This window comes from Python bivittatus, unplaced genomic scaffold, assembly GCF_059951505.1.
Source record: "Python bivittatus isolate LINGU-HERP-01145 unplaced genomic scaffold, Pbiv_v1 ctg000850_np1212, whole genome shotgun sequence".
In the NCBI taxonomy this organism is placed as follows: domain Eukaryota; kingdom Metazoa; phylum Chordata; class Lepidosauria; order Squamata; family Pythonidae; genus Python; species Python bivittatus.
The window spans coordinates 33,875,724-33,901,845 of record NW_028277112.1 but is presented as its reverse complement, the minus strand read 5'-3'; the positions used below and the strand labels follow the sequence as shown (position 1 = coordinate 33,901,845).

At 38.0% G+C, this 26,122-nt stretch overlaps 1 protein-coding gene across 7 annotated transcripts in view; it reads left to right on the top strand.

Annotated features, from left to right (window-relative positions):
- AOPEP (aminopeptidase O (putative)) overlaps positions 1-26,122 on the top strand; it is a 213,431-nt gene that overhangs the window by 13,797 nt on the left and 173,512 nt on the right. For all 7 annotated transcript variants that reach the window (XR_015793697.1, XR_015793696.1, XR_015793695.1 and 4 more), the window contains 3 exons: positions 4,719-4,885; positions 16,314-16,461; positions 18,399-18,647. Coding sequence is in view for 4 of the 7 variants with exons in the window: in XM_088129867.1 (XP_087985993.1) it covers positions 4,719-4,885; positions 16,314-16,461; positions 18,399-18,647 (564 nt within the window). In the remaining 3 variants the exon portion in view is untranslated. The remainder of the gene's footprint in view (positions 1-4,718; positions 4,886-16,313; positions 16,462-18,398; positions 18,648-26,122) is intronic.

The following is a 26,122-nucleotide window of genomic DNA, read 5'->3' as shown; positions in this document are numbered from 1 at the left end:
AAACCAAAATATTCAAAATATTAAATTGTGGTATAGTTTAGATAAGACACAGACAAAATTCTCTAAAGCAGTTTCACTTTACTTTTTAAAAAATCAAACGTTTAAAGATACTAGAACTTGCATTAAAATCATGTTGTAGTAAATGTAAAATGAATGGGAAGTTTGAATGATCAGAACATAATTCTATTGTTTAATGAAAGAGCAATTTTGTATGTTTTAATTCTTTCAATGGGGCTTCGTTTTCAATGCCAACTATAATTTTGTAGCATATTAGCTTACCTGAAAGATATCCTCTAGTAGAGTTAGAGTACCATCACCCCCAGGCTCTGAGTCAAGAAAGGCCAATATATTTTATGTAGTATATAGGTATCACACTTCTTGCCTACTTCATTATTGCCATCTTGCTCATCTTAATTGCATCCAGGCTACTCATTTGCCAGCTCTTGACTTGATTCCTATTGCTGCCATGTAATACAGAATATAAAATCTTTTGTCAGGAACAAATTCATTTTATAGTCTTTTAATTGCCTAATACCTGGATTGTTAAATATATAAATAGTCTGCTTTTTTTTCTAAATGGGGGGGGAACTGTACAAGATTGTAGGGGATACCTAACTTTATGCTCATAAAGGGTCAAAGCAGTGCTCAGGAGAAACATCTAGATGATTCTCCCTCTCTGTGCACGTTTTCTCTCCACGCCAGTATTGCTTGTCCTATAAGAATGGATACTGTAGGTCTATATGTGATACCCATCTATTTGCTTCATGGGCAAATAGCAGCTCCAAGATGAGATGAGGAAGCTCAGACTGGGAAAATGGTATTAAAGAGAGGAAGATTTAACCACCTGTAGGTGTCCATAGGAGGGCAGTGAGGAGGCAAGGGATGAAACATGCATCGTAATATCATGATGCAAACCCTGCAACTTATGTACTTGCGTCATATATTGGTATGCACGTAAGGGTGGGCTGTACATCATGAAATCATTGTGTGAATGCCAGCATTTTTCTATCATTGTGGCTAGCTGGGATGCCTTTTCCCCAGTTCTGATATAAATTTCTCTTCAATGATGTTTACCCTTTCAAAAACACATTAAGATATGATTATAAATCAGCTATTGCAGTTTCTCATTTGGCCCTGAATATATATGATAATTGTACTGAATTATAATGAGCATATTTTAATTGTTACTTCAGTCTCTGGGATAAAAAGACAATTTTGTTTCATTCTTCAGATTAACATTATGATACCCCCCCCCCACATTTTAGCTCAAGCTAGGGTTATCTTGGATTTCCAGATGGTTATAATTCTCTGCTTAGATATGCTCATTTGTTGTAGATTGGTCAGTGTATTTCTGAAATGACCAGAAGAAAATGCCTATGCTTGTCCTAGTTAATTGCATTATGCCACAGTGCTGCCCTGTATATTTTCCTGTTTTTTCATCACCATCTGATCCTAAAATGTACTTTTATTGTAGAAGTTAAACTTGGAATATATCTTGCCTGTACATTTGATCACTTGATGTGTGTGCTGTTACAGTCTTTCCATTGCCTTCTTTTTGTCTTCTTCCATGCCAGTGGAGATTTAAAAACTCAGCTCCTGTCCCAAATGCAAAGCAGCCCAAGCTACTATGGGAAAAGAAAGGCATAAATTTGGTCTAATGATACTCCTATCTTGAGAAAGTTTGATAAGATATATGGAAATGATGCCTTCTACATCAACATTACATTTATCTGCTCTCTTCCCATAGCTTATATGAGTTGCTATAATTGTTGGAAAGTGTGAGAAAGAGAAACTCTAAATTCCTGTTGTAGGGATATAAAATAATAGAGGACTGTTAGTAGTTGAGTACTTTTGTGTTCTATTCTAGTAAGTTGGTATGCTGTTAAATGAAAGTATAAACTTTTATACTAATGTTCTCATATGTGCTATTATTACAATTTGCGCTAAAGCACTTGTTTGGAAATACTATTAGTATAATATGATTCCCATTGCTTTAGATTGCTTTGGGGGCTTAAAGTGGCAAATAAATAAGGGTTATGCATGAAATGAGAAGTGCATTAGTTTTTTGCCGAGAACAGAACAGTCTACCTGAATTGTTGCATTGGAACTTTCTGATTAAGCAGTGTTCCAGTGGAACTAAGTGCTCCATGTTCTGCTAAAACAAAATCCAAAACAATTATTATTATTATGACCACTATTTATTACATTTATATGCTGTTGATTCCCAACAGACTCATGGCAGCATAAAACAAATCATGCACAACAATGAACCATCCACAGCACAGAAATCCCAAATATGCAAAAATAAACAATAATAAAGTATCAGTACCAATATTGATAACTAACTAAATAAAAATATAATATGCAAAACCAAGGATGATCAGCCAATGTCAATCATTGCCCGAAGATTCCTTGAAAGAGTTCATTTTTTCCCAGTGTCCAAAAGATCATTACTGAGGGGCCCAGTCTAAAGGAGGAGATGTTCCAGATCATAGGTGCCAGGATGGAGAATCTGAGTGTTCTAGCCGTAAGAAACAATAAGGATTCTGAACAAGCCTTTTGCTCCCTTATTTTTCACCCCAGGTCCACAAATATGGATAGAGTGGTAGTGTATGTTAACTGGCTATCAGCCATCTAATTTACATATTAATCAGTGAGATGATTTCATCCCCCCAAAACAAACAAACAGTAGTTGAAACAGACAACTGTGACAGGTACTGGATTCAACACATAGGAGAAATATCTATTTGTCATCAACATCATTCGTTTAGTAGTTAGATAGCACCTGCACTTTCTTCTTGATATTCTTAGCTTTGTAGGTACTACACCAAGCATAAACTGTAGTTCTATTGTTATGCTACTATGGGGTTTATGTAAACATTTCAAACATTGCATAAGGTTAACTGTGCTGACTGCAATCACTTGAATAGGGTTCATAAATATCTACAGCAGCAAAACCAAAGCAATCAACATCATCCTCTCCCACTACCATTATTTTATCAGGTTTGAGAGTGACAATACCTTCAATTAAAAGACATCAGCAAAACAGAGTCAGTGCTCTATGTAGAACAAGCAACCAACTCATATAGTCTTTCCAGTTTCTTATATAAATAGACCAATGTAGCCCATATGTTTTATCCTAAAATTCGTGAGAGGCACTTGGGAAAAGGAGCATGACAATTGCTTTCATCATTTTAAATGTTCTCTGGCACTCTTGTGATTATTTTTAGTTCTACTGTTAAAATCTCTGTGTGGGAGTGGATAATGGCATGTGTCAGGTAACAGGTGGGCTGGCTGTGCTTCCTTTCCCTTCAGTAAACATCTTAATAAAAAGAATAGGGCCTGCTGGGCTATTGCAATAAAAATCTTTAGAAGATAGAAAGAAAAGGTCATCAAGCTGTGCAGTTTACTAAATATTTAATGTAATATTTTGTTTTAATGGATGGAATTACTGATTGGGGATTTAAAGAGTCTCTTGGGAGAGGGATGCGACCAAAAGTTAATTATATCAAGGAGCTTTTGCTGACTTACGTACAGGGACAGTTCTTGGTCTCTTGTAGTCATATTTTAGGGTAGCCATCCTGAACTGGATACCTTCCAAATGTGTTAATGCTACATTCTCAGAATTACCAGCTAGTGTAATGATAATTCAAAACTTGAATTTAGAGTAAGGTCTGCAGATGAAAGAAGGGACAGAACTATACAGTACAGACAAAGGCTGACATACTTGCCAGTGGTGCCTCAAGAGAGCTCAGTAGTTTTCTGCCACAGTTAAGGACACAGTAGAAAGGATGGGGTGGGGGAGGAATCTACTTGCTACTCAAACACTAAAATTGCCACAGGATGGGGTAAGTCTAGCCATTATTCTGGTGTAGTCCTTAAGTACAAGCCTTTTTGTTTTTTTAGCCACAGATGTGAACAGCTGCCATTTGCTACTGTGGGAAAAGCAAAGAACACTTGGGGATTTAACTTACCCTTACTTTTGTGGGAAAAAACACATGGATATAGGATTAGTTTCTATACAGTTGTTAACCTTAGATTTATAAAAGCAAGCCTTGGATTTATCTACAGCCTCCTTTTCCTTTCTCTGCTGTTCAACTTCAAGAGGATGGTTTTGAACACTTCTAACCTAAAATCTAATTAACCATAGTTAGGATTTATCATTGTTTAAATTTTAAATGATATGCTATCCTTAAATGGAAATGGAAGCTTCTGATTTCCTTATTGCTGTGCCGGAGGAGAAGAAAAGAGGTCACAAATAGGCCTGAAGATTGCTACAGTCTACCCTCCTAATGCTATACCATGCATTAATGCTAGATGCAGTCATGGATCCACTCTGTAAATCTGCAGACTCAGATTCCATATGGTAGGCTTTTCCTGGTTATGACAAATTTCTGATCAATTCAGGGACTTTTTTCAAAACCAGTCTATGACACTATTTGGGTCAGAATAACCTCATATAAGTTCAAGTACAATATGTTTCTGTCTTCTCAGGTCTCCAGAGACATCAAGGAGCAAGCCAGAATTTATACAAATTTCACTTAAGGTTCAAGAAGTGAATATCCTCCAGTATGATCCTTTCTTTTCAGGCTAGATTGAGACCAGATGTATTGAGTGGCATTAGTAGTTTGAATTACTGCTCCTGTTGGCAATTTTGTTTTCCTTGTAATTAGTTGTATAGTACACATTACTTCCTTATCCTTCTCTGTTCCCTACAGACCATGTGTTTATACAGTGGGATCTCCAATAAACAACAGGGCCCTTTTTCCATGCCAAGAACCGCCTGTTGCCATGTCAACATGGCAAGCTACAGTCCGAGCAGATGCACGCTTTGTTGTTCTGATGAGTGGTGAGAATGCAGCGGAACCAGCAGAATCTGAAAAAGGTACAGCATGTATCTGCTATATTAATATTTGATCCAATGCTCATTTGGAAAATGCTTTAGTATCAATGTAGTATTTCTTCCATATAGCCTGATGAGATTCTAGCTCCCCCTCTATCTGGAACCATTACATTTATATTCATTCTTTTAAATTTTTTCTTTCTTACTTGATTCCTGTGTTCCTATCAGTTTTTCTTTCCTCATCCCTCCTGGTCTAAGATTTTCAGGAATTAGTAATATGCATATTGTAGGTGGATTAATTAAAAACAAACTTATAATAGAAATCTTTTCTATAGATGCCATAACAGTTTATAATAAACTGAAATCCTGATTTAAAATGTTTGTGAAGGTATGTTTGTTGGTGGTGTTGGAATTACATTCTTGCAGTAAGGGTGGAACAGGTTAGAGTTGCGCTTGGAGTGTTCAGCTAGGATTAAGAGGTTGAGATATCCCTAAGTGGGCTAAAATCATTTTTCTTCTTTGATACAAGGAACATGAGAAATAAAGTGGAATGCTATAGTGTGCATGTTTACTAAATAATAGAAATAATAACTATGACTTAGAATGCACCTTCTTGGTGTGAACTGTTTGGATTGGATTAGGCTTCATACTGAGGTTGAAAATTTGAACTTCGGTGCAACAAATCCTATTTGTTGTAAATTATTTTTATGTTAATTAATCTTATTTCTGTGGGTTGGATTGAAATCTGCTTCACTACAGAATTTTATTTTTATTTAAATTTAAAAATGCAGATAACAAAAATGCATGCACATGCACGCAGATTGACATAATCACCGAAGAATATATGCATTTTAAAGAGACTATTCCTGTATTTAGTCTTTGCGCCCTTAATTTCTTTAGCACTTCTTGAGTCTCTCAATCAGCTCTGCTGCATTTTCACTATTTGTTATTATAAGTATGTCGTCCAGAAGTAAGCCTTACTGAATTCAGTTGGACATTACCTGTATCATAGGAATACAATCTTAGAATTTCTTCCAATTTTTTTTCTTTATCATTTTATTATAGTAGTAAAAGCAAATACAAAGTAAACTCAGAGAAGGAAAGAGAAGTAGAGAGAAAGAATAAAAAGTGCAAAGAAAGAAAAAGAAGTAAGATAAAGAAAAAGAAAAGAAAGAAGATCTTCACCACAACAAGCATGAACAAATTTGATAACTCTTTACCCCCATAAGGTTACAAATATCTCTTCTTTCCATAACCCATCCCTTATCTATATGCAAATTCATAAATCATCAACTTTTCAGTCCTGGTGTCAGCAAAAAGTCCTTTAAAGGATTACCAGAGCTTTATAAAAACATATCTTATTTTAACCTTGGTCAAACAAACCAGCTTTATATTCCTTCCTGTTACTTCTACAGTCTTGGTGTTTAATTCATTCAGATGTTGTAGGATTTGGTCTCTCTTCAGTTTTTCTTTTTTCCCATCCCAAAGGCTTCTTTGAGGCTTTAGCAAACCTCTTTTGTAAATCCAGTAAAAAGTTATTATTCAGATCATTCTCTTGATTTATCATTTATAATTCTACTTTGATTTTCAAAGCTTTAACTAACTTATTTTGTGTATCTAGTAGAAAGTCCTTATCAGGGTCATTTTCTTGGCTTGCCATTTGTGTTTTCACTTTAGCTGCCTTCTCTATCTTGTAATCCACACTTTTTTTGTTATCCAGTATTTCTGATTCTACTACTTCTGCATCAGATAAAATTTGTTTTGCATCTGTCATTCCTTCATTAGCATCTTTTGGGCATAGTCTATCCATGGAAACAGACATCATTGTTGACATTGCTGATATTGTAGCTACTAATTTCTGACCCTATTCTTTGAAAATCTCCTGGAGTATTTCAAATGTCATAACATTTTGTGTCATTTTGTAAATCCCAGTATTAACCAAAAACCAAAGGCAAGCTTACACTTTTTTTCCTTTTCCTTTTCTACCTAGAATCTTTAGTCCTCTCTAGTGTCCAATTTCTGAAATCATAAAGTCTCAGATCTCTATTATGACTTAAGATAGACAAAACAATTTGGTTCCCATTAAATGCTGTTTATTTTATTTAATTATTTCCCAAATCTTAAAGTAAAAGTCTCAATATTTCAAATTTGTCTGTACCCTTTATTAGTTTATAACTTACTTAGATCAAAATCTTTGCCGATTATTTCCAATTCTTTAAGTTCTTAAATTTATGGTTAATTTTTCCTTTGTTCAAGAAAGAAGGTAAACTCACCAGGTGACTTTTCAAACTTGTCGTTCTGAAGACCTCTAATAGCCTTAGGTTGGTTAAATAAGCAATTTCCGAAAGTGATTAGAAAGTGACGTTAGCAAACTCAGAGTCCTTTAAAAGACTCTGCCGCAGTTGTGAGAATGATGGCTTGATCCTTTCGTCTCCCAGTGCTCAAACCCACAGGAGGCACCTGTCCTGCAGTCTCCTCATGAGGAGCAGCTGTCCAAAGCAGGTGGGTAATTTCCCATCCTCTCCTTGTCCAGAGAGATTCTGAAGAACTGATCTACTCTGGTTCTTTAGTCTTTTCTGCAGTTGTCATCTCCACCTTTTCAGAGATGTGTTTAATTCGCCACGCCTCCTCCGGAGGTCCCTTACAAAATTTTTAATAAAGAAATGAGGTAACAATATTTGGGGAAGTTTGCTGTAGCAAATTATTTAAATTAAATGCTACAGTTTTGTGTAGTTCAGCAAATTGTGATGGATTTTTGCTGATCATCTCATGAATGACTTTGTATATAAAGCATAGATTCCTTTATGCCATATTGTTTTTTTTTTAAAAGGGGGAAAGGAACAAAGATTGCTTTCAATTTGAGAAGTTTAATCATGCGGTATGAAACCATTTAGCTCTTAATTAGTGGATTACAAATGACATCACTATGCCTTTTTAAAAATATATTAATTGTAGTCTGGTTTAGTAATCCAACAGTATACTTTTGATTACTGCAGAGAACACAAAAGGCATTAGTATAATTTTGTTTAGTACTTACAAAGAGTTAATTTTCTTTATCATAACTGTAATCTACTTTAAGCATCTACTCCCTATCTCAACTCTCCCTCCCTCAAATCCTGCTATACTGCCTCATTATGATGAGGGGAGGGTATTCCTGGGAGAAATGAGCAAAGTATGCTGGGAGTGTACACCAAGAGTATCTATTCCCACAAAGGTCCCCCAGGCATAAAGGTCATCGCAGCTGCATAGCTAAAGCAAGCAGGCACCTATATGGGACAGCAGTGATATTTGAAGATGCTGGAGGCAGATGATCATTTTAGTGACAATGGCAAAGTCATCCATACTGTATGGAAGAAGACAGTGGTAAACCACTCCTAGAATTTACCATGAAAATCACATGGACAAACAGCATAAAGTGATTGCCGATATAGTGCCAGATGATGGGCCTCTCAAGTCAGATGGCACTCATTGTGCTGCTGAGGAAGAGCTGAGGATCTTTCAGAATACTAAAGGTGTTTATGACATGATTAAAGATTAAAGTCTTTGGGACATCTCGTTACTCAAGTACGTACAACTCGGCATGAAAAACAAAGAAAGAACGGTATTACTTTCATAGTCAGGAAAGCTATAGCAGGGAAAGTTCTTGGGTATGATGTGGTCAATGACCAAACAATAAATAAATAAATATCAATTAGACTTTAATATAATAGTTATTAAAATTTATGCTCTAATTACTGGTGCTGAAGAAGAGGAATTTTATGAGTTATATGGTTAATTTCAAACTGAATCTGAAATTGACAGAACAGTGTTACTTGTGGTTGGAGACTGGAATGCCAGTCTGTGGATGATCTTTGGAGGGCTCGGGATGGGGATGGTGTGTCCATCCTGGCCGTTCTGGATCTCTCAGCAGTTTTTGATACCATCAACCATGGTATCTTGCTGGACCAGCTCCAGGGCTTGGGAGTGGGGGCACTGTTTTGCAGTGATTCTCCTCCTTTCTCTCTGGCTGGTACCAGTCAGTGCTGGTGGGGGAGGATAGGTCCAGCCCTAGGCCCCTATTATGTGGGATGCTTCAGGGCTCAGATCTCTCTCCCCTCCTATTTAATATCTGTATGAAGCTGCTGGGAGAGGTCATCTGCCAGCATGGGGTTCGGTATCATCAGTATGCTATCTCTACCCCATGCCGAGCAAGTGATGCTGTTTAGGTGCCCTTTGTGGCTATTTTCACAGTGCTAGTCTTGACTTCTGGTTCCATTACTGTTGATGGTTGATCCTAAAAGGCAGACGCCATCCACCACTTCAAAATCTTCATTGCCAAAATGGAACAACTGATGCAACTTAATTAAAAAGCAAGCATGTTTATTCAGAGCAATTGTTTGCATATCACTTTTATGTATAAATTTGATAGTTGCTTTTCTGTAAATTATTGCTGATCAGTATTTCAATGTGCTTCATTTTTTTCCAAGGCATTGATGATGCTTTAAACTATTGATTTTTGTTGCCGAATTGAATTTTATTTTATAGGTATTTTCTGCTTTTCTATAAAACAGATTTCCATCAGTTTTTTTTTTTTAAACTTTATATGTATTGTATTTTTTTGTTTGGCAGCTTTTACTATTAGATGACTATTTTAAAAAAAATGTTTATATTGGTAATTCATAGAGTAATTTTTTTAAAAAAAATTAAAGTAACACTTTAAAGTACAGTGGTATCTCTACTTATGAACGCCCCTACTTACGAATTTTTCGAGATACGACCAGCTCCGGCCCCAAAAATTTACCTCTACTTACGAACTCACCTCTACTTACGAACTGGATCCGCGGCCATTTTCCCTGCTGCCACGCGGTCGTGGCTTCCTGTGGGCGAGATCGCGGTAGCAAGGAGATGTTCGGTGAGGCTTGTGGTGTGTTTTGTGGCGTTTGGAAGGTTTTTGTGGCGTTTGGAAGGTTTTTGAGGTTTAAAAATAAAATGCATATGTTTCAGAACTGTTTAGCCATATTTACATTGAACCTTATGGGGGAAATTTACCTCAGGGTGCGACCAAATTCGGAGGGTGGATTAGCCATATTTACACTGAACCTTATGGGGAAATTTGCCTCGTGGTGCGACCAAATTCAGAGGGCGGAACGGATTAACCGGATTTACATTGAACCTTATGGGAAACTTTACCTCGACTTGAGACCAACTCGAGTTGCAACCAGAGTCACGGAACGGATTAAGTTCGTAACTAGAGGTACCACTGTAGTTGTCTCTCCTTGCTCCAGATTCTTAGTTTCATCCAGAATGCGTGTGTTCCTTTTAAGCAAATCTGACCCGCAAACTAGACAGCATTCAAATGTATCTTTGAACCAAGGGAACAGAGAATGGTCATGAGAGGCCCCTGAGGATTAGTTTGTTAGCTCAAGAGTCTGAAACCTTTTCATATATGATATTAAAGTCTCTAACAAGTCAAACATCAAGAAATGTTTGAATATTATGAATAGTATCATAGTATGCCATTAAACATACATTTATTTTTTAAAAAATTCTGCAAATCAGAGGGTTTTTTGCCATTTCAGTTTGACCACTTATCTGGCAGCACTTTTTCTAAAGCAGAACATCAATATTTGTTTTGGTTGTTGCTGCATAAACATAAAACCCTTAAATCTAATAATCTGAAACTTGGCAGGATTTATCTGCTCAGAAGAGGCAACTATGCCTGAATATTATTTTCAGTTCTGCCAAGGAATAAAAATGACTTTGGCAGTTCTCTTTTAAGAAATCATGTTTTGTCTTCAATTTTCTGCAAATTTAGCTCAAATTCAGATTACTTTTACTAAAAACCAGGCTAAAAAGCGATACATTATTTCACACAGAAAAAACCGATTGGCATTTGGTGCTTAATGGGGAAGCATTGAATCATGCTTAAGATTTGAGCCTAAGACTCATCTAGTCGATCAGGCTGTCGTGGGTGGAAAGTGGTGAGCCTAGGGTAGAAACCAGGATCCTTCTCTTTGAGATATACAGCAGGTAGGTAATTAGTATGAGGAAGGGATAGGCCAGAGCTATGCTGACCCCACTCCCGTTGCTGATACAGCTCCTCAGCAATGGAAGAGCTCGAGGGAGAGTGCAGCAGCTTCTTCCCCGTGACCCTGGGCAGCAGAGCTTGGCTGGTGAAGGGCACACCAGGAGCACATCCTTCTACCTCCCATTTGGGCAGGGACAGTGTTCCTCTCTCCTTTTCATCGAGAGGCACATTCCCCTTCTTAGCCAAGTTCATTGGAGTTTGCTGAGTTACACCACCATCTCTGCTTTTTCTGTCCTCTGCCTTCATTTCCAAAGCAGCCATTCTGTTGCACCCTGACTAATGGCTACAGAGAACAAGGAGGCCCTGTGCAACACTCATCTCACCTTGCCTGCCTTACTTCCCCCCTCCCCCAACTCTCTGTTGGGGCAGATGGAGGGAAGTTGCCAAAAGCCCCTCACTAGCCACAGGGAGCTGTCTGGCCCCTGTCCAAGATGTGACAATACTTCAGTGCAGAGCTAAGAGGGCAGCCACCCTTTAGCCTGCCTTGTCTGGCTGTAGAGGCAGTGTTTTCTTCTTAGGGAAGATCCTTAGCTGCTGCCCTTCTGCATGTCAGCAAAGTTCAGGCTGTATCAAGTGACCTGGCCTCTGCTCTAAAAAGTGGTTTAGTGTGAGAATGAATCTTTTGGAGTTTAGGGCTTGCACTGTTTTTCTTGCCTGCTTTCTCCTTTCTTCTCTTCTGCCGTGAGGAGGAATTTTGGAGTTTTAGGTTCTGTTTTTGGTAACTGCAACTTGGCATGACATCTGAAACCAACGGAAGTCGTTTTTCATAATATCATGTCTTCTTCTGGGGTACAGTTTCTTATTCCTTCTGCACTTTGTATCACGTTGCTTACTCTGCAAGGGAATAATGTGATGAGTATTTAATATTTATTTAAGATTTGGAAAGGAGAATATTGCATATTTTGTAATCATAAAATATATGAAGTCGAAGAAATCTCAAAGATCATCTTAATCTAATCCCTGCTCCATGCAGGAATCCATTAAATCATGCCTGACAGGTGGCCATCCAAACTCAGTTTGTAAGCCCTTAGAGGATGGGAGTCCATGAATGTTCAAATACTCAACTGCTCTTACCATCAAGAAGTTCCTCTTAATATTCACTCTGAATCTCCTTTCCTTTAATTTCTGCCCATTGTCATGCCCTCACTTTCAGTAGAGAAAGCTCCTGCTTGCATATGACAGCCTTTTAGATAATTGACAACCTTGTGGACAGAAAGTGAGGCTGGATTTCCCAGAGCATGTGCTTGAGAACTGGGGGGCGGGGGCATTGGGCTACTTGTCTACTCAATATCTGTGGATATTGAAAATTTTCTGGGAACTGGAATTCCCAGAAAAATGTTCTTTTGGAGGAAGAGTTGTCACTGCAGTGGTTTCCACTGATGGTATCAGTTCATCCTTGACTCTGTCCAATTCTTTCCACAGGCACAGTCTTTCAGGCCAGGAATATTTTCTTCAGATACATGTTAATTGTCACAGTTTCAAAAATCTTTTTTTCCTTCAGATTTGGGGAGAAGTATACTGCATTTACAATTTTTAGAGCATCTGTTGTTTTTCCCCAGCTTCATATTAATTGACATAAAAAAAAATCTTCTGTTGAAAAGTCTCTTGGAAACCTGCTGAATAGTTCTAGGCAAATCATCAAGAGGTTATTTGCTCCTTCAAAATTTAAAAATACAATGGAACCTCGGGTTACGAACGCTTCTGTTCATGAACTTTTCGGGTGACGACCAGCTCCGGCCGCAAAATTTTGCTTCGGTTCGCGAACTCCGCCTCGGGTCACGAACAGGATCCGCGGCCATTTTCCCGCCCGTGACACGTGGTCGGCGGCCATTTTCCCCCCCTGACACATGGTCCGCGGCCATTTTCCACCCCTGACACGTGGTCCACGGCCATTTTTCCGCCCCTGACACGTAGTCCGCGGCCATTTTCCGCCCCTGACACGTGGTCGTAGGAGGGGGACTCTCCCTCCAAGCAATAGCTGCCTCCCTGTCCTCCACACCAGAACAGATTAACAGTAATTACATTGAACCTTATGGGACAATTTGCTTCAGGTCGCGACCAATTCGGGTCGCGACCAGAGTCGCGGAACGAATTAAGTTCGTGAACCGAGGTTCCACTGTATTTCATTTCAGATTATCTTGCTAGATTCAGGAAGTATGAGGAAAAGCCTCTGAACTGAGATTTAATAAACATATGAGCTAAAATACCTATCAGCTATTATTTCTCTTTCACTCTTTAGGCTTTTTAGATAATGGATTTTAAGCTTGTTTAAATTAATTGCAATTCAGTAGAAATAATATAAAGCTGGGTTTCTCCTATATATAAGACAATATTTTATTAAAATGTATTAAATATATTTTAAAAGGCAATTTATGGTCTTCTCAGGGTATCAGTTCTCAAGGCAGGGGACAAGAAGTAAATTGAAATATAATTGAGATATCAAAACAAACAAACAAAAAAACAACACATTCTGAAGGAGATAAGAAGAAAAAAATAAACAAATAGAGCAACCTGATAATACAATTAAAATCTGAATGCGTTTTCAATGAATACATTAGATGTAAATTATTCCTGCATAACATTTTAAATCTATAGATACAGCATTGCTTCAGATGATATAATTTGCATAGTTTGTGAATAAATTGGAATTTTCTCCCTGTTATTTATGTGCAAATTTTTATGTAGAAGTAATGGTGAGAACTGATTGCTATACAAATTATTAATACAGCATATTCTTGGGAAGCAATTCACTTCTAATTTTTAACAACAACAACAAAAACATTGTAAACTAACGTTTTAAGGATTTCTGTATATTTGTTGGATCACTTCAGTGCCATGTGGAAATAGGCACTTCATACTCTGTGTGTGTGTGTGTGTGTGTTCATTCATTCATTCATTCATTCATTCATTCATTCATTCATTCATTCATTCTACCCTAGGTGGTGCTGTATCCAAGGGAGCCTTACAAGGTCCCAATAGATATAGTAAGATAGTGGATTGAATACTATGGACAGAAAGGCAAAGAGGAAGAAGGCAAAGAAAAGAGAAAAACAGAAGTAAAGATAAAATAATTTTAGTTTAGCTTATTTCTTGCACTTTTTTGGAAACAGTATAATTAGAGATAAAGCAGAATGAAGAGAAGAATAATCAGATATTTCTGTTTTGTATAATTTCAAGGAAAAAGTTATACATTATTAAAAATGCTACATGGGATATACAGAGAGCTTGAAACTTTCTAATACTGATGAGCATGATAGCTGCCTATTAAAAACAAGAGATGGTTCAGTAGAAAGACATTTAAAGTAATCATTATCATTTAGATAGTTCTTTAGATTTGTAGAGGTCTGGAACCATTTTAGTCCCAAAGATACATTTGACAGATTTTTCTTTTTAATCATGTGCCTTGCATACGACCACAAAATGGCTGCTGTGGGACTCCCTTTGCTTCTTTTGTCCTCTTTCTCTCTCCTCCCTGTGTTTTTCTTCCCAGAGTAAGAGACCACAAAAGGGGATCTGAAATGTCCTGAACTGAAGTATTTATCCATTAATTTAGACTGGAGGCAGGGAAGCCCACCAGTTGGCAACAATTCAGTTGCCCAACTGTTTATGGTAGGAGAGAAGGCCTTTCCTATCCCAGTGAAGGGCCTCCCTCCCTCCCTCCCTCCCCCCCCCTCTCTCTCTCTCTCTCTCTCTCTCTCTCTCTCTCTCTTTCTTTCTTTCTTTCTTTCTTTCTTTCTTTCTTTCTTTCTTTCTTTCTCTGCTGACTATATTTCCTTGAACATGTCAATGGATGGTAGAGCATGGTACGTTCCTTGGTATGTACTCACAGACACAATGGTATTTGGAGTTGCTGCTCTCAGTATACGGTACTAGTTTTAGACTGTTCAAAACTGTTTACATAAATAGACAAAGTTCCTTCTAATAACCCTGAAGATAAGTGATTATTATTTATGCTGATAATGCAGGGATTGAGGCTCAAAGATAAGCCACTGTTTCCCACTCATCTTCCAATGAGTACAATACTAGAATGGCTGTACTGCTGTATTGCCATAGATTTGCATTTGAAATCAACTCCAAAAATATAATTGGGTCCATTGTAAATGTGCATTAGCCTGGGTAGTGCGTTGGATTTGATCTCCAGAAGATGCTTTGGAGTGCATGGGAGCATGTTAAATAGCTATCTGCAACATCTTAAAGCATGTGCTTTTGTTCACATATGTCATTTGTGCTGTAAGTGGAGTGCATTTTCTCAAATCTTGTAGTTCAGTCCCATAGGAATATATGGTGAATTTCTTTTAGATCACTGCTAAAGATGTTTGTGGGTAAAGATGGAACCTGACTTGCAACTTTTGTACAAAACCAGCATATACAAAATACAGTGGAATAAAAGAAGCTTGTTGAATACTTAATTAATTAGATGCAATTAATGCATATTAAACAAAATAAAGGAAGTTGTTACAGAACCTTTATTTTATTGTAGTTTAGTATAAAATTGAGTATATTAGGTCAATATTGCAAAAGCAAGGCTCTTACAATGGGTATATGTATGTTTATACCGAGGTTAATCCCACCTTGATACTTTTGCTTAATGAGAGACATCCAATTCTGCACAAGTAGATGGCACGGCTGTTTCTCTTCTGTTCCTCATTGGAGCTACATGTACTCCTCCAATGTACTGAACATTGTAAGATATGTTTTTCCCATTTGCAAAGGAAGTGAATCTTCTTAAATTACGTGGAGATACACATATACATATTCCAATTATATCCTGCCTTTTTATTCAGAAGATGCTCAGTTTTGTGCAAATTTGCTAAATATGGCAATTATTTTCTCTGACTTCATTCCACATTCCCCACCCTTCTCTGGCTTTTTGGAAGGAGTTGGGGATTCCAAAAACTGGATGGGGCAAGGAAGAATCCATTTCACAAGGTGGTCATCCGTTAATGCAACACTGTATTACACTCAGTATTTTTGCTGCCATGTTACATATCAGATAAATTAGGCAAGAACTCCCACCATTTAAAAACTCTGTGAAATCTCATGTCACAAAGCAGAAAACCACTCCCATAAGACTTTCTCCAGATCTTCTAGCACTTTACCACCCTATATATTTCCAAATTCTGATCTAGAGGGTCTCATAATACTCCAGAGCAGATCTTCAACATCTGCAAAGCAGGTGGAGATTGCAGGAGAGGGGGGTCTTGCACTCCTGGTTCCCTTCTAGGTAACATTTTATCTTAATTGGATAGGGCCACTATCCAATTAAAACATTAAAGTGAAACATTAAAACAAAAACAAATCTATATTTCAGGTTTTAACTGAATCATGGAAGACATTTTTAGATTTAACAAATGGTGAGCAAATGTGATGGATAATATACTGTGTACATGTTTTTCTTCTTAGGTATATTAAATTGGTTTTATTATGTTACAATGCCAATGCCAGCATCTACCTTTACTATTGCTGTTGGATGTTGGGCAGAAGTTAAAAGAAAAAGTTATGAAACTGATGTTCTGAAGAATGATGGGCTGTCCTCAAAAGCGGATGTCAGGTTGGTGATTACAGCTGAAAAATATGTACTTTACAGAACATTCAATTTGTTCTATTATAAAAGAAAATGAATCATTGTAGTCAAGGAACAATAGAAGAACATGTTTCATCAAAGCAGAAGAAAACTGTATAAGAGAAGTTAGTCCACTGAATGAGGATGGGCAAGGGTGTGTTGCTTATGCAGAAAGAAAGGGTTCTTTGAATAAGAGCATGGCTTTTTCTGTGATTTACTTGAGCTGCATAATGTAAAAGTTGAACACCTAAACTCTACAGAGCTCTCATACTTTTTTCAGTCACAGTGTTGTTAGTTTTAAATAATTCAAACCATGTTTGTTTTTAACACTGAGATTAACAAGCGTATGGTTGCACATGTCACTACAGAGGCACAATCAAAGACAAAATGGGATTGCTTAATAGGTTAATTTTAATTAAGGCCTAATAAAACAATGCTTTTAAGCATCCTTTTGCTTTTTTTTCCCTTTTAAATTCCATATTGCTTACCATTTTACATTGTAAAAACTGTTCTCTGTTTTACAGCCTTGACTGATGCAGTAATATCCCCTGTGAAGCTAATTAGACTGCTATTCCTATTTCATATTTTTGGCATCCTTCTTTCACATTTTTAGCAGGCTGTCTTGTAAAATTCCCATTCACGTTTCCTTCTTTTCATTTTTGGTTTGAACAATCACGTTTCTAATGATCTTTGTTTGTTCCTATATTTATAGAATGATAGTACCACAGAAAAGCATGTTGCAGATCTGATACATGCAGTGCTTCTGGATCAGTAACAGATCATCAGTTTCATGTCAAAAATTTGTTCAAAGAATTCAAAAAAAATATTGTTAATATGTTGTGACTGTTTAGCCTTCCAGATTGGAAACATAATTCAGGCTATGTGCACATTAATAATCTATTGTCCTATGTTCTGGAGATGATATTTATCTCCAGATGATATTTATGCTATTTATTTGTTTAATTACAGAAAATTTGTTATGGATTTAAAACAGTTAACTAGCTATATCAAAGCAAAGGCATTGTAGCACTATTCCATTTTTCTCTACTTAAGATATTTTGCTTGTTTAAAAAAATGGTGAGAAAACATGATAGGGTTATAAATGGAAGAAAGCATCATTTCAACTTCCTGTAAAATTCTCTGAACAGGGCAGGATGACTGCATGATAAAATCTCATTGTTAGGTTTTATCCAGTGGCAGGAAAGATTACTTCGGCAAGCTCACAAGAACTTCACAAAAGTAATATTTATTGAAAAATGTCAGAGGCCGTAAGCAAAGAATTTCAGCAACTGCTATGATTTAACAAGCCATGTATATAGAAACAATATTCAACCCCTCTTTTTCCCCCCCTTCCTGTTCTATGCTCCAATCTGTCCTTTGTTTTTATAATTATCAGATTTGCTATCATAGTATCACAGAACTTTCACACTCATCTGGAAGAACCATAAAGATGAAAATGCAGGATAACTGACAATGTCTTTCAACAGATAGCTCTAACAGCATCCTAGCTTGAGGTGTTCATGATTATTGAGTAGTTTAGGGCATTAACATCATTTCACTGCCTACATTGCAGGTCTTACTTCTTAAATAAAGAGGTTACGGGGAGACAAAATATAACAATATTTGGAAAGTGGTTGTAAAGCAGAAAATCCCCGCAGAGCTACTAGCTCTAATTCTGAGCAAGTTACCCAAACCACATTTTTCTTGCCTTGATGGGATTCTGAATTCTGTGTATAGCTGATTAAAAAAAAAAAAAAGACTGTTAAAGAAAAGAAATTGTCCTCTGATCCAAATGTTTCCCTGTTAACACTGTATGAACAAATAACCCAAACACTTTGGTCCCTTTTTGCTGAATTATCTTCAAGTGCTCATAACTTATAAAAAAAAAAATCAACGTTCAATGACTTATTATTTGTCTCTGCCAGGTTATTAGAAAAGGCTTGCGATCATATACCATATCCTTGTCGTTTCCAAGATCCTACCACCTCTACTCAGGTTATTATTCCTCATCGCATCTTTGCTCCTCTGTGCCTTAAGGAATCCTGCAAAAAGGTTTTACCCCACCTGCTTCCTCAGTGTCTCTCTGCTGCGTATGATCTGCTGGGTACGCACCCATTTTCCCGGCTTGATGTTTTGATTGTTCCACTGAACTTTTCCAGTCTTGGAATGGCAAGGTATGGATATTTTCCCCATTTTCTGTGCAGTTTAATTTGTCTACTAATGGTTTATTGAATAAACTACAATCAAATGCAGAACATGCTGTGTTGTAAAGAACAATTACAATCACAATGACTGGATTCATACCAAGACATAACCAAAGAAACCACATTATAACTTAACACAATGTGTGAACCTAGTCCTTACATATGTATGTATGTATGCATGTCTTTGCCAGGAAGAAGAATATTGTTAAAAAATCCTGTCTGCATTTTTCATAGCTACTGTCTTTTCAGAGGTGACAACAAATGGTAGGAAGCTATGACATAAAAGAATCATTGGGCAACCGTATAAATCTAAATTATAAATAAACAATTCTGCAATTGTATGACATAATAGAAAAGGTAAATACTGTCTGCTGTCTTGTGATACTATCTCTCAGACATACAAACTGTACTTGAGGTGATAATCTGAGGCTGGGAAAAATGCTTTGGGAGGTGGAAATAGATGTTTTTCTCATATACATACAGTTTGTCATGGAGGGGGGAAGTTGAAATGGGCTAAGGAGCTGGCAGAACGTTAGCTGTGTTGGAGTTGGAGTCAGGGTGAGAGGAGAAGAAGAAAAATGGCTAGGGTAGACCTGCAAGCAAAGATGGAATTAGGCAGTATTGGACTGCTAAAGAGATGCACCTTCCAGATCAAGATCAACAGCACCAAAGAGGAGAATGACACAGTGAAAGATCTGTGTACCCAGTGCAGATATCCAGAGAGGGAGAAGATGAACTGAAGATATGGAAAAGATCAAGTTTGTACTAGCTGTGAAAGGTTGCCAGCTACGTTTTAATTAAAACCCTTGACTACTTCTTTGGGAATTTAGTCATAGCCACACACATAACTACAGCTTTGGATCTCAGAATGATAGAACAATTAGGCTTTAAAGCAATTCCTTTGAAGACAGAAGCCAAAAAGAGTCGGGGAGTGATCAAATGTAAGGAAAAACAGCATACGTGTGAATGCACTGTTTTAAAACACCTAAATATTTATGGGAGTTCTTGGAATTCAGATTCTTCATTTTTTATTTAAAAGAGGAAAATAAAAAAAAAGTATAGTAGCATAAGGATATAGTTAGGTAGATGTACTTCTGACTACTTTTGATATTAGTGTTAAAAAGTGTAATAATTACTGTGACATAGGGACCTTTCTGTTAAATAGTGCAAGATATCCTGCACATTAACTCTGTTCTGTCCTTATTGCAACCATAGATGTCTTTAGTTCAGATACAGCCTTATGTTTATGGCTTGTTATTACTTTATATATTATCTTGATACAGGAAGAGAACTCTGCTGTGTGTGCATTTAAGCAACTACTTGATCTGCAGTTGTATAAATATAATAGGCAAGCACAAAAGAGCTGCTGTTCTGAGAAATTTCATTGTATTTGTCTGCCAGCAAAGGGAATAGCTACTGTATACATTTTCAGTCATTATGTTTAAATTTGCAATTTCTCTCTTTTTCTTATTTTTTTTTTACATATAATATAGGTCCATGTACTTTGGCAAGTCTGTCCTCATTAGTGTGGAAGCTACTTCATTTTTAGTGTACCAGAGCACTTTTTCTTATTTGAAGGCAGGGGGGAGGCTATCCCATTTTTCAAAGGAGGAAGAAACAACAGTGGTTCTTTTGCAGAAAAGCTAAATTAGAGGTTTGAGTTGTGTTTTCCAGCAGCTGCCAATGCAGATTCGGCATTATTTTAAGACCTGCCAATACCTTTTTAGGAAAAAATCTGCCTTGAAATAACTGTCATATGCTTTGTGTTGTGTTGTCACTTTATGTTTTTAATTTGCTATGGATTATATATAGAAAAGTCATTTTAATGGATGTTGCTTCTGGACTTTCAATAGAAAGGAGGTGTCAGATTCTGATAATGCTCAGGGTAATGCAGCCATTGTCTAGTGGTTCTTTTCCAGTGAGTGAAATGGCAGTGGAAATTCTGCACTTCTTTTCTACTAGCTATTGTACTTTAGCTCAGTGCTGTGCTTCTTTTCTGTTGGCCTTATCCAACATTTGGAAGCTTTGGAAACCTCTCGTGTATCATACTTATCAGTAAAGAAGATTCTTCTGATATTAATAGGAACTTGCCCCTAAATGGAGTAGACAAAAAACAAACAACCCCACAGATATAAATCTATTTATGTGATGGAATGTAAGGGTGACCTTGGAAGAATCGGGGGAAGAGATGCCGCCCAGGGAATGATTGGATAAAATAGAAAGGAGTCCTCAACAGAGTAATGGCCAGAGAAAGAAACTTAGGAAGAACCCGCCTAACTACTCAGGGGGTAAATAGGGAGGGTGGGAGATTTGTCCTTTCAGACTTGCAAGATTCTGTTAAGATAGCCTTACAATAAAGTAGAATTAGCTCATCTAGTCATGTTCCCTGTCTGGTTTACCTGGGCAATTTAATGCCCAGCTTCCCCACCTTATCAGCCTAGGGTTGCCAATTCTAGTTGAAACTATTTCTTGAGATTTCTTTCTCCCTAATAAATGTGTAGACATATTATGTATGTGCAAATACATCTGCCAGAAGCCACACTCGCCCCCCCCCCCAAAAAAAGGCAGGAGCAAAACCTAATGGTAAAATTATATTAATAGAATTAATAAGTACAGGTAGTCCTCGCTTAACAACCATTTGTTCAGCAACCATTCAAAGTTACAGCAGTGCTGAATGAATGGTAGTTACAGCTGGTCCCTGAAGTTACAGCCATTGCAGCACCCCCACGGTCATGTGATCGAAATTTGGACGTTTGGCAGCCCACCCACACTCACAACTGCAGGGGTGCTTCAACTTCCTTCACCTGCCTTTCTCTCCCCCCATCTGTGCCCTTTCGGCTGCCCTGCACTCCACCGCTTCTGCTGGCCCTGCTGCCCTACACTCTGCTGGCCTGGTGCCCTGGGCTCCACCCACCCTGCTGCTCTGCTGCCTGCTACCCTGGGCTCTGCTTCCCCTGCTCCCCTGGGCTCTGCTTGCCCTGCCACCCTGCTGGCCCTACTGCCTCCAGGTGACCTTGCCCATCTTCTTCCTCCCACTGCTGACAAGGCTGCACCAGGCCTTCTTCCCAAGGGTCTCTGTCAGGTTCAGCCCAAAGAACTCCACGAGACAATGCAAATACAGTTCTGTTGCGTTTATTAGCTTCCACCTCAAGATAGAATCTCACCAGACTGAACCCAAGTTCCCAAGCCAGCCAGCCACAACACCATGAATTCCTTAGGAAGGTGCCAGCCTCATCTTGAACTTCCCACGCTCCTGTTGGGGGCTAAGAACATGCTTATCTCCCTGAGCATGGCCTTCATAAGTCCATTACATCACAGCCTCACAAAGAAGGCCGCATGCGATTTGGACAAGGTGCAGGGGGGAGTTGAAGAGGAGGCAGAGGAGGCAGTCTCTTACCTTACTGAAGCTCAGGACTGGAAGGGACCAAGCCAGGAATAGCTTGGATTGGGATGGGTCCTTGCTTAGTATAGAAACATACTATACACAGATTTTCCCTCTGTTGTTTCAACGAAAACAGTCAAAAAGGAGGCAGGGAGAGGGATTGGTGGTGGGTAGGGGGGTGGAGATGGGGCATCAGTACTGAGAATAGGGGAATGAAGATAAAGTGAGAAGAAAACAGGAGAAGAAACAGAAAAACAGAGAAAAACATCCTAATCTTCCGGATAAGCTTCAAAGACACCTATGTGTTCAACAGGGAAGTCTATAATCCTGCCCCTTCTTTTGTTTTCACCAACTATGACAGTATATATGGCGTATATATCCTAAATAGGTTTAACTCTGCATACTGTACACTCTGTATTTCTGCTATATATTGCAGACCAATTTAAAATTGGCATTTTGTCAACCATTAAGCACTACATATTGTATACTTTATAGGCTCATCTTCTTTCTCTCCAAACTCAGGCCATTTAATCTAAAATTGGCCTTACTTATTTTGCCTTCAGGAAAAACAGCATATGACACATATTTATAGAGTTAAATCCAATGTTGAATTAACAGAATTTAATTCACACAGTTCTGTTTTTCCCTTTTAGCTTTCTCCTTATAGCAGAAGAACGAATTGCAGATTCATATGTTTCCAGGTTCCTTATAGTCCAGTTCTATACATATAGAAATAAACTCTACTGAATTTAATTGTGCAATGAGATTTATTCCCAAATAGGTTTGCATAGGATTGCAACTTTCAACTATAAAATTAGTACTGTTTGAGGTTTTTTATTTGTTTGACTTTTGAAAAGCTAGCAAAAACAATTGTTCTAGAACCTGAAGGCTGTTAATCCATTGGATAGTTTTTTGATCAGTGATTGGTATGTCTTATGTACCTTTCTCTACAAATATTTCTAAATATATCATTTGTCTGTAAAGAGGGATCAAGGCTTTTCTGCATATATGAGTCACAAAGAAAACAGTATTTATTACTGTACGTCTCATTTATTTCATCAACTTATTCTACTCTTCTACTTCTAAATAAGTTTTGAATAAGAAAACTACATGTAAATTTTCCCCTCATTCCCCCTTTCTAGACTTTTGTGTAGTTAGGAGACCTTTTTAAATTTTCTGGTTTGCAAAAAATTATGAGTTCTATAACATGATAGCATTTCAAATGATATAAATACTTAGTACCCTACTAAAATCTTGGTTAACCCTTACTTTTCAGATGCTATAATTTATTATGATCATTATCATATGCCATCATCTTTTAAAAGGTTGTATGCACATTGCATTTACCTCACGGAGGTTAAAGGCAGGCAGTGACATCGATATAGTGATGGTTGAAGATATGGCCAGAGGCAGTAGTTGGGCCACTTTTGGGGAATGCAGACCCAGTATTTGGTGCCAATGCCAACTTGCAGCGTTCTTACACTCAGCCTCAGTCCTGGTCATTGGACCTTCAGAGGCCCAGGCTTTTAGCTGCTGCTGCTGAATGCCAAATATCAGTTTACAATGATTTTACAATAAGGGCTCCTTCATTTGTGATTTATTCATGGATGAGAGGGTTGAACTGGCATGTATTACTGGCTGAGCTGGCTGGAAGCGTATGCTCTCAGAAATGTGCCCAGGTGGGGTTTGGTTGAGGCATCAGCCAAGAACCCAGGGAAGGGGTGATTGAGTAGCTATGGGTTTTTTTAGGCATTCCGGTGTTGGCAGTTAGAGGTGCTGCTCTACAGATGAGTGGGTATGAGACCCTGTATGTTAAGTTTGGGTTCTAGGGATCAGTTGGGATTGTTGCTGCTATACTATCCTCCCTGCTGCATAGCAACTTCCTTGCCAGAGTTCCTTGATTCTATGTCTGCGTTGGTGGCAGAGTTTCCCAGGCTTATGGTCTTGGGAGACTTCAATCTGCCTTCCTAGGGGGCAGAATTGGAGGTTGCTTGGGAGGTCATGGCCACTATGGCAGCCATAGACCTGATCCAGGTCCTTGAGCACCCAGCACATTATAGTGATCATACTTTGGACCTCATCTTCCTGTTGGGGAAGTGGTACCGTGATCTGGAGTTGGAAGAGATTGTCATTGCTCCCCTGCCATGGTCAGAACACATTCTGGTCACTTTGGAGCCCTCTGGTGCTAGTCTCCACCACAGGAATTTGGACCTATTCAATCAGTCTGCCCCAAGTGCTTGATGGACCCAGTTGGATTCCAGAGGGGGCATGGGGTTATTCTTGAAGAGTTGAGGCATCAGCCAGCTGAGGCCTTAGTTGCTGCTTAGAATGAGAGGGCATTTGAGGTTTTGGACCAGTTCATGCCTATGTGGTCTCTCCGCCCCTGCAGATCGCAGGCTTCAACTTAACCCTAGCAAGACTTGAGTGGTTTTGGCTTTTAAGGCCCCCTGAGTCTGGTGATATTCCATCTTTAGTCCTGGATGGGATTGTACTACCCTAGACAGAACTATTGCAAATTTGGTAGTCCTCCTGGGCTCATGGCTCCAGTTCAAAGAGCAGATGGCAACTGTGACTAGGGGTTTTTGCATTGCTTTATGTACTGCAGTTGTGTCCTTTCTGGATTAGGAAGCACTACAATGGTTACTCACATTTTGGTATATGGACTACTGCAATTTGGTCTACATGAGGCTGTCCTTGAAGAATATATTGGAACTGCAGTCGGCCAAGAATATGGTAGCGTGGGTAATTGGATGTTTCTCACTTCACCAATGGTACACCATTTGTCTGTAAGCTGCACTTACAGTATGCTTCCAGGTACAATTAAAAGTGCCAATTTTCTCTTTTTTATAATTTTTATTGAAAGTTTTACATAATTAAAAGATGAACAAGAACAAATATATAAAAGAAAAGTAGATAAGAAAAAGAAAAAAGGGCTAGAAACAGATGAGAAAAAAGGAAAAGGAAAAAGCAGCTTCCTATCTTCTTTACAGCAGTTATAAACAAAATTTTATCATTTCTCCCCCTTTAGAACTACATTATATAGTTCCCTTCTTCCCATATTCAACAGCTTTTAATCAGCAAATGCAGAAATCACCAGTTCACTTTTATCTGTTTTCAGCAAAAAGTCCGTATAAGGTTTCCAATCTTTTATAGAAGTACTTTTATTGGTTTGTCCCTAATCAAACAGGTCAATTTTGCCATCTCTGCAAGTTTTGCCATCTTCACAATCCACACCTCCATTGTGGGTACTTCTGTATTTTTCCATCTGTGTGTATAGTAGCCTTGCTGCTGTTAACATATATAAAACCAATTGGGTGTCCTTTCTAACTGCACATCCATAAGTCCTAATTTTAAAAAAAAATCTGGTTTCATCTGAATATTAGTTTTTAAAATTCATTGCATCATCATATGAATTCAAGGTGCTAGTTTTTACCTATGAAGCCTTTCATGGCATGGGACCAGGATACTGGAAGGGCCTCCTCTCTCCAGTTGTCTCTACCCACCCTGTTAGATCTGGTAAGAGAAGTACATGCTGAATCCCTTTGATTAAAGAATTTCAACTGATGAGACCCAGGAAGACCTTTCTTCTTTTTGGGGAGATTGTATGCTGTGTCTATAATTCTCTCTATTTTTATTCTTTTAATTTAATTTTAAATTTTGTGAATAATAAAGTCATAACCATCACAGCAAAACAGGATAATATTTCATAAACATTAACTAAAAATAAAATCTCATAATCATATTCCCTATCAAGTGATAATTCAGAACCTGAAAAACAGAATGGATATAGGCTAGAAACTTCAATTAAATGAAATATTTGGTACCTTGCTTTGATGGAGCTGTAGCTGGAAAGAAGCTAGTTCATATGATTCAAGTTTCTGCGATATTATGCTACCAAGGCTGCAAGGTGTGGGGAAATACTCTCAGTTACAATGGCTCTAGGCTGGCATAGTTGATTTCCCTGGATCAGGCCCATCTCAGAGAATAGAGTAGATCCAAAACTGGTTTGGGGCTATTGGTGGCAGAATCTCCTGCAGTAGGTTCCTGGCCATACTTCACTACT